This window comes from Quercus suber, unplaced genomic scaffold, assembly GCF_002906115.3.
Source record: "Quercus suber isolate HL8 unplaced genomic scaffold, Cork oak 2.0 scaffold_320, whole genome shotgun sequence".
Lineage (NCBI taxonomy): Eukaryota > Viridiplantae > Streptophyta > Magnoliopsida > Fagales > Fagaceae > Quercus > Quercus suber.
The window spans coordinates 387,058-396,072 of NW_027069774.1; the positions used below are offsets into that span (position 1 = coordinate 387,058).

The following is a 9,015-nucleotide window of genomic DNA, read 5'->3' on the forward strand; positions in this document are numbered from 1 at the left end:
TTGTTTTTTTTTTAATCGTCTTGTAGTGAGTTGCATAAAAATTTATGCAATCCAAGTTGGATAAAAACATTACTTTTTTTTTTTTTTTTTAATCTAATTCTAAGGCTTAACGAGAAATGCTATGTTCATAACAAATCCCAGGTGGCAGGTTGCTGTTGTTACTGGGCAAAAAAATTAATTTTAGTAGTGAATTCAAATTAAAAACCTATAACAATATGATATCTAGGACTTGTAGTGAAAGTGTTGTAGACGTAGAATTTCTATATTATTAACTGGTAGAATATTTCAAATTTTGAAAAAAATAATTCCCTTGACCAAATCCTAACCATAGTTAGTGAAAGTTTTTGTTTTTTGTTTTGTTTTATTTTTGTTTTAATAGGAGAAACTTTTTTTTTTTTGTTAAGCATCATTCCTGATCACCAAATCATGATTAGAGTTTAGTCAAGCGAATGTTTTCAAAATTTTTAAAATATTTTGAAACTTTTTATTTTTTTTGGGAGCAGAAATGTAGAATTTATTGATGTATATCACATTGTACAATGGGGAAGAGAAAAGAGGGGCATTCTTCTAACCAAACAATGACCTCCTCTTTCTCTTTTGGAGCATTAGCTAAAGCTAGTGCAGCTCGATTACATCTTAAAGGAATACTAGAAAAAGAAATAAAATTAGAACTATCCTTAATAATAGCAATATCTTCCAAAATCAACGCCACCTCTAAAGAGCATATTCAGTTAGAGTTTAGCAAGTACAATTCTGCAAAATTCCACTTTACCTGTACATGGGAAAAGCTGGTACTTTGACAGAACAATAGAGCTTTCCTCAACACACAAGCGACTGTACACAGTGGATTCAACTCCTTCACACCTTTATCACAAGCAGCAGCTAACACTTCTCCAACATTATTTCAGATAATGAGTGCAATACCCACTTAAGATGACTGTTTTGATTGGGAAAAAGCCACATTAAATTTATAAATACCATCTGACTGAGGGGGAGTTCACCTTGCTGCCTTCAAACTGACTTCCTGTGTGTTTTTTTGCTGCACTTCCACAAACTCCATTTTGTACAAGTCAACCCAATTCCATAACCCATGATAAGAAGGAGTCTGCATGTTTTGAAACTTTAAAAATGAAGAATAACATAAGTTGTAACTTGTAAACTTATTAGGGTTTTAGGAAGGGTTAAACTCTCTTTACTATGATAGTAATAAATTAATAATTTCTCAACAATCAAGCGAAATCTTTGATGCACTTGTCATTGAAATCAATCAACCATCCTTGTTCAAGATTAATCATGGGGCGATGAAAATAAGATTTTAGGTCAAATATTTAAACTTTCCAAAAAAAGGGACAAATAATAAAAATCATAAATCTTTTTTAGTTTTTGAATAAGCAGATCTTATCAACTAAAAAAAGTAAGAAAACAATTCAACTGAACTGCCAAAAAGGGACAACAAAACCAAATTCCCACCCACAATACGAAAATTATAAGATCCACATGATGGACAAGTAATGTGGTCCACCATTTTACTAAAAAACTTCCACCTATTTAAAACTGTTAGTTAGAAAATTTTTTTTAAACAAAAATTAATTACTGACTCAACAATTTTAAGTGAAGGTTTTTTAGTGAAATAATGGACAACATCACTTGTCTGCCAGAGGACTATAATTTCTCCCACAATATGCTCCTAACCATAGGCAACACCAATAAGTTTTTGGTGTTGGTGGAGATTGAACTCTAAATCTCTTATTCAACTATTAAAAACTTTAAACGTTGAGTTAACTGAAAGCATGGAACCCACCGAACAATTAGCAAACTAACTACCCCTACCCAAAAAACTCAACTAAGTCAAGATTAATAGAACAATTCTCGTCTTTTTGCACATATTTCTCAAATATCCTACTAATGAAAGGACAAAAATATATACAATTCCTTAAATTACTCAAGTAAATTTGATTTAATTATATAACAACATAACTGAAACGTTAAAAATTACATAACTAAATTTAACTATTTTTTTTTTTTTAACATCAAACATCTAATATATAATGCCTGAAAAGTGGTACCTAACTTTTAACTTGACTCTCTATTAAAATTTTCCTTTAAAAAAAAAATCTCTTTCAAATTTATAAAAAAAAAAAAAAATAGTGAATTAATTTATATATAAATTAAGTTAGTTGTCTGCGAAAAAAATAGAAACAGAATACATGATTTTCTATAAATTCCCTCTTAATTATAGTTAACAACCATCCCAAAGATAGATGTGACGCAGATATCCTTCCAAAATTCACTCCCACAACTCTATAAATTCCCTCTTAATTTCTTCTACAGTGAAAATCAATCTTAAACATTCTCTTCGCCCTTTAGTCTTCTCACGACATGGGGCTATCTCTAAAGTTCAAAACCAATGTATGTTTTCCCCGAACTCCTAGCTTTTCTTGCTTTGTGTTTGGGTTTTTTTTTACAAGATAAAAATTCTACTCTAACCTAATTCAAGTGTATATTTGTGTTAAACTCTCTTTTAGAGACTTAAACTTTGGCTTTTGCCCCTCACACCTCACAAACTCTTATACTTATGGAGTGACTATCGCACCAAGAGTGTTACATACACAACATTTTCACAACACTTTTATAATAAATCATAGGTGTCAGTTTGTTATTGGTTGTTATTGAGTGGGCAAAAAAGTAATTTCAGTGATGAGTTCAAGTTAAAAACAATAACAATTTATATATCATATATGATTTGTTGTGAACGTTTTATGAAAATGTTGTGAAAGTAATACTTCTCTTTGTACTTTTATTTATAAAATTGAATTTTTTTTTTTATGATTTTTATAAGATAAATGATAATTCACAACATTTTAATAACAAATATTAGGTGGCAGATTGTTACTTACTGTTATAGTAGGTAAAAAAATAATTTTAGTGATGGAGTTCAAATTAAAACCAATAACAATCTACTGCTTAGAATTTGTTGTGAAAGTGATATGAATCTAAGCATTTCTTCCTTCTTATTAAAGGGAAATAAAAGTTGACACGAAAATTAATAACAATTGTACAGGTTCTCTCAGCGATTGTGATCTTGGAATGCTAAGTTTAAGAGTTGCAGAATGCAGTTTACACAGCAAAAAATTAGCGTATAAGGCAATAAATTGTCGAAAGCATACTGCAGTTTTGACTGATTTTGGAGCAGTTGGTGATGGAAAAACATTAAACACAAAGGTTTTTAATGCTGCAATTCGTAATCTAAGCAGATATGCATTGGATGGTGGGGCACAACTTATTGTACCACCTGGAAGATGGTTAACTGGAAGCTTTAATCTCACCAGCCATTTCACCCTTTTTATTGAAAAAGGTGCTGTTATTCTTGGATCACAGGTATAAAGTTTGTTGTTTGTTTGTTTGTTTTTATTTTATTTTTACAGTTTAATCGTTTTGTTAGATGAGCAAAATAATTAAAAGAAAATAAGCTATTTCAAACACACTAATACTTGAGGGCCCATTTACATTTTTCCTTTTACATGAAATTAGAAAACAGCCTCACATTTTGGCCATGAAATTAAACCAGAACCATTATAGCATGAGAATTGAAAAGCAAGGAACTGCGAAAATCAACTTGTCATAAAATGTATTAGCCTTTACTTCATCCAAAGCTGAAAACAAAGGAAAACACTAACTTAAGTTATTATTTGTAGCTGACAAGAGCCTTGTAGCTTAACTATTAACCAGTTTTTTGTGTTTTTAGCAAATATATCTAGATTTCAAATCTTCATTTCGGTTTTAACTAGCCAATTATCCATATATATATAGTTTGTAATTAATTACCACAAATAGAATTTAGGTATACACTAATTATAAAAAAGTAAAACTATTTTCTTTGATTATTTGTTTCTCTAACCATCGTTTGCTATACTCATGCGTGATCAAATGGTTAGGATGAGTCACAATGGCCTCCCCTTCCTGTGTTGCCTTCTTATGGAAGAGGAAGGGATGCACCTGGTGGACGGTTAAGTGCTCTAATTTTCGGTACAAATCTCACTGATGTCGTAATCACGGGTAATTATATATTAATTAGAACTTTTTTTTTTTTTAATAATTATTTTTGGCTTTAACAATGTCTAATGGATACCATTTTTAATGGCATTATATTAGGTAACAATGGCACGATTGATGGCCAGGGTGCTACTTGGTGGAAGAAGTACCGTGCCAAGGAATACAACGTGACGCGACCATACTTGATTGAGCTCATGTACTCCAATCAAATCCAGATATCTGATCTCACTCTACTTGACTCTCCATCATGGTTTGTCCATCCCATCTACAGCAGCAATATAATAGTCAAAGGGCTGACAATCANTCTCTAAATCTCTTATTCAACTATTAAAAACTTTAAACGTTGAGTTAACTGAAAGCATGGAACCCACCGAACAATTAGCAAACTAACTACCCCTACCCAAAAAACTCAACTAAGTCAAGATTAATAGAACAATTCTCGTCTTTTTGCACATATTTCTCAAATATCCTACTAATGAAAGGACAAAAATATATACAATTCCTTAAATTACTCAAGTAAATTTGATTTAATTATATAACAACATAACTGAAACGTTAAAAATTACATAACTAAATTTAACTATTTTTTTTTTTTTAACATCAAACATCTAATATATAATGCCTGAAAAGTGGTACCTAACTTTTAACTTGACTCTCTATTAAAATTTTCCTTTAAAAAAAAAATCTCTTTCAAATTTATAAAAAAAAAAAAAAATAGTGAATTAATTTATATATAAATTAAGTTAGTTGTCTGCGAAAAAAATAGAAACAGAATACATGATTTTCTATAAATTCCCTCTTAATTATAGTTAACAACCATCCCAAAGATAGATGTGACGCAGATATCCTTCCAAAATTCACTCCCACAACTCTATAAATTCCCTCTTAATTTCTTCTACAGTGAAAATCAATCTTAAACATTCTCTTCGCCCTTTAGTCTTCTCACGACATGGGGCTATCTCTAAAGTTCAAAACCAATGTATGTTTTCCCCGAACTCCTAGCTTTTCTTGCTTTGTGTTTGGGTTTTTTTTTACAAGATAAAAATTCTACTCTAACCTAATTCAAGTGTATATTTGTGTTAAACTCTCTTTTAGAGACTTAAACTTTGGCTTTTGCCCCTCACACCTCACAAACTCTTATACTTATGGAGTGACTATCGCACCAAGAGTGTTACATACACAACATTTTCACAACACTTTTATAATAAATCATAGGTGTCAGTTTGTTATTGGTTGTTATTGAGTGGGCAAAAAAGTAATTTCAGTGATGAGTTCAAGTTAAAAACAATAACAATTTATATATCATATATGATTTGTTGTGAACGTTTTATGAAAATGTTGTGAAAGTAATACTTCTCTTTGTACTTTTATTTATAAAATTGAATTTTTTTTTTTATGATTTTTATAAGATAAATGATAATTCACAACATTTTAATAACAAATATTAGGTGGCAGATTGTTACTTACTGTTATAGTAGGTAAAAAAATAATTTTAGTGATGGAGTTCAAATTAAAACCAATAACAATCTACTGCTTAGAATTTGTTGTGAAAGTGATATGAATCTAAGCATTTCTTCCTTCTTATTAAAGGGAAATAAAAGTTGACACGAAAATTAATAACAATTGTACAGGTTCTCTCAGCGATTGTGATCTTGGAATGCTAAGTTTAAGAGTTGCAGAATGCAGTTTACACAGCAAAAAATTAGCGTATAAGGCAATAAATTGTCGAAAGCATACTGCAGTTTTGACTGATTTTGGAGCAGTTGGTGATGGAAAAACATTAAACACAAAGGTTTTTAATGCTGCAATTCGTAATCTAAGCAGATATGCATTGGATGGTGGGGCACAACTTATTGTACCACCTGGAAGATGGTTAACTGGAAGCTTTAATCTCACCAGCCATTTCACCCTTTTTATTGAAAAAGGTGCTGTTATTCTTGGATCACAGGTATAAAGTTTGTTGTTTGTTTGTTTGTTTTTATTTTATTTTTACAGTTTAATCGTTTTGTTAGATGAGCAAAATAATTAAAAGAAAATAAGCTATTTCAAACACACTAATACTTGAGGGCCCATTTACATTTTTCCTTTTACATGAAATTAGAAAACAGCCTCACATTTTGGCCATGAAATTAAACCAGAACCATTATAGCATGAGAATTGAAAAGCAAGGAACTGCGAAAATCAACTTGTCATAAAATGTATTAGCCTTTACTTCATCCAAAGCTGAAAACAAAGGAAAACACTAACTTAAGTTATTATTTGTAGCTGACAAGAGCCTTGTAGCTTAACTATTAACCAGTTTTTTGTGTTTTTAGCAAATATATCTAGATTTCAAATCTTCATTTCGGTTTTAACTAGCCAATTATCCATATATATATAGTTTGTAATTAATTACCACAAATAGAATTTAGGTATACACTAATTATAAAAAAGTAAAACTATTTTCTTTGATTATTTGTTTCTCTAACCATCGTTTGCTATACTCATGCGTGATCAAATGGTTAGGATGAGTCACAATGGCCTCCCCTTCCTGTGTTGCCTTCTTATGGAAGAGGAAGGGATGCACCTGGTGGACGGTTAAGTGCTCTAATTTTCGGTACAAATCTCACTGATGTCGTAATCACGGGTAATTATATATTAATTAGAACTTTTTTTTTTTTTAATAATTATTTTTGGCTTTAACAATGTCTAATGGATACCATTTTTAATGGCATTATATTAGGTAACAATGGCACGATTGATGGCCAGGGTGCTACTTGGTGGAAGAAGTACCGTGCCAAGGAATACAACGTGACGCGACCATACTTGATTGAGCTCATGTACTCCAATCAAATCCAGATATCTGATCTCACTCTACTTGACTCTCCATCATGGTTTGTCCATCCCATCTACAGCAGCAATATAATAGTCAAAGGGCTGACAATCATTGCATCAATTTATTCAGCTAATACCGATGGGGTAGACCCAGGTATGTTTGGCACATGTCCTAATTGCTTTGATTAATGTGAGGTTGAAAGGTTAATTACTTATTCCCTTGCCATTCACCTATTTTAAGGACTAATGATAGAAACACAACATTTTTTTCTCCATATTTTTCACCAAAGGTAACAATTTACGATTGATATATCATCATTTTCACATGACATCTTACTATTGCTGAGTCTATGTTCCCGTTTTGTTTCCAGATTCATGCTCAAACGTTCGTATCGAGGACTGCTACATTGTCTCCGGGGATGACTGCATTTCCGTGAAAAGTGGTTGGGATCAATATGGATACAAACTTGGAATTCCTTCACAGCACCTAATCATTAGAAGGGTTACCTGCATTTCTCCTTTCAGTGCTCTTATTGCCCTAGGCAGCGAAATGTCTGGTGGAATCCAAGATGTTAGAGCTGAAGACATCACAGCCATTGATACCGAATCAGCTGTCAGAGTTAAGACTGCTGTTGGAAGAGGAGGTTATGTTAAGGACATCTATGTAAGAAGGATGACCTTGAAGAACATGAAGTATGCTTTCTGGATGGCCGGCAATTATAATCAACATCCAGACCCTAACTTCGACCTGAAAGCAATTCCAGAGATTAATGGAATTAATTATCGAGATGTGGTGGCGACCAACGTTACTTTTGCAGGAAGACTTGACGGAATTGCGGGTGATCCCTTCACTGGAATATGCATTTCTAATGTGACCATGACTATGAATCCGAAGGAAAATAAACTGCCATGGAATTGTACTGATATTGCTGGAGTGACAAGCAAAGTGACTCCTAAGCCATGTGCTTCGTTGCATGAGAAGCAAGGTGTGAATTGTGCCTTCCCCACTGATAAGCTGCCCATTGAAGATGTTCAGTTGAAGACTTGTTCTTCCGGCCAGTAATAGCTTCCTAATAAGTTATTCTTTTTGAGGAAAAGCCTCCTAATAAGTTACAACACCATATATGTACTTTGTACATGCATATTGACGACACAAAATCTATTCTTTTTTGGAAGATTTATTTTTATTCAATTTAAAAAAAAAAAATCATCTTGCACATTGACAAGCATAGGGTAAAAAAAAAATAGAGAAAGAAATCGTAACTGTTGAGAGAGAGAGAGAGAGAGATTGGGTACAACGATGGTAGAGGGAGATGAAAGGGTTTAGATTTATTTTTATTTATTTTTTATAAAATCACCCTGCACATTGACAAGCACGGGTGAAAAAAATTGTTTTTGGCTGTATCAATATTTTCAACTGGGCTAAACACCTAAAATTGGAGAAAATATTTTATGTGTATACAAATGCAGCTGAAAATACATAACAAATAAATATGAATATTTGCTGTATATAAATTTTTTATATATTATCTTAAATTGCCACTACATATATTAATAAAATCTGATGCCTAAAATGTATAGATGAAATAGTGTTTGATAATTTTATATGGTATTAACAAATAACAACTATAATTTTTTTAAACAGACTGGTTGTCCAAGGGAAAGTGCTGTACAGTGGGACAATGTGCCTTTCGCTATAATGCAATCAGTTGCCGTTTACTCTGACCTATCTTTGATCGGCTTAATACATAAGTTTCCAGCTTTTAAGTATGCATAAGTTTCTGTTTTTCCCTTCCCTAACCGACTCTTAAGTCTCAACAAGAGAGAGTGATAAATGCAAGAAATTACATCACATGTAATGTGTGAGTAAACATGAAGAAGCAATTAAAGGAAAGCGTAGAGAATGAGAGAATGCATTGCATTAACGTGGTTTCGCTTCTTTGGCCTAGTCAACATCTACGATGAAAAGTCTAGGATGTGCAATGAATCTTTTGAAAAATATTCATAATAGGTTAAATCTTAGACTAGCCCAATATTACTGTTGTATATATAGGTATATATATGGATAGGTTGTAATAATGATGTTTGAGTTTGGAGAGTATTGTTTTATAAAGATGATAAAATGAAAATCCCAGTTTTGGAATTTTT

The 9,015-nt window shown here is 31.9% G+C and overlaps 2 protein-coding genes across 2 annotated transcripts; both read left to right on the top strand.

Moving 5' to 3' along the window:
- The first annotated feature begins 2,311 nt into the window (after nt 1-2,311).
- Nucleotides 2,312-4,364, top strand: LOC136071507 (probable polygalacturonase). Its single transcript, XM_065782922.1, has 4 exons — nt 2,312-2,409; nt 3,062-3,378; nt 3,936-4,056; nt 4,153-4,364. The coding sequence occupies exons 2-4, from the start codon at nt 3,088-3,090 to the stop codon at nt 4,362-4,364; spliced, it is 624 nt and encodes a 207-aa protein (XP_065638994.1). The 5' UTR covers nt 2,312-2,409; nt 3,062-3,087.
- A 569-nt stretch (nt 4,365-4,933) lies between these two features.
- Nucleotides 4,934-8,295, top strand: LOC112009855 (probable polygalacturonase). The gene is made up of 5 exons (XM_065782898.1): nt 4,934-5,032; nt 5,685-6,001; nt 6,559-6,679; nt 6,776-7,021; nt 7,239-8,295. The coding sequence occupies exons 2-5, from the start codon at nt 5,711-5,713 to the stop codon at nt 7,928-7,930; spliced, it is 1,350 nt and encodes a 449-aa protein (XP_065638970.1). The 5' UTR covers nt 4,934-5,032; nt 5,685-5,710; the 3' UTR covers nt 7,931-8,295.
- The last annotated feature ends 720 nt before the right edge of the window (nt 8,296-9,015 follow it).

What these genes read in the sequence shown, in the direction of transcription:
- LOC112009855 (XM_065782898.1), top strand. Translation starts at nt 5,711, where the DNA reads ATGCTAAGTTTAAGAGTTGCAGAATGCAGTTTACACAGCAAAAAATTA. An exon ending in CTGTTATTCTTGGATCACAG is followed by an intron (nt 6,002 to 6,558) that starts GTATAAAGTTTG and finishes TCAAATGGTTAG; the next exon opens with GATGAGTCACAATGGCCTCC. An exon ending in CACTGATGTCGTAATCACGG is followed by an intron (nt 6,680 to 6,775) that starts GTAATTATATAT and finishes GCATTATATTAG; the next exon opens with GTAACAATGGCACGATTGAT.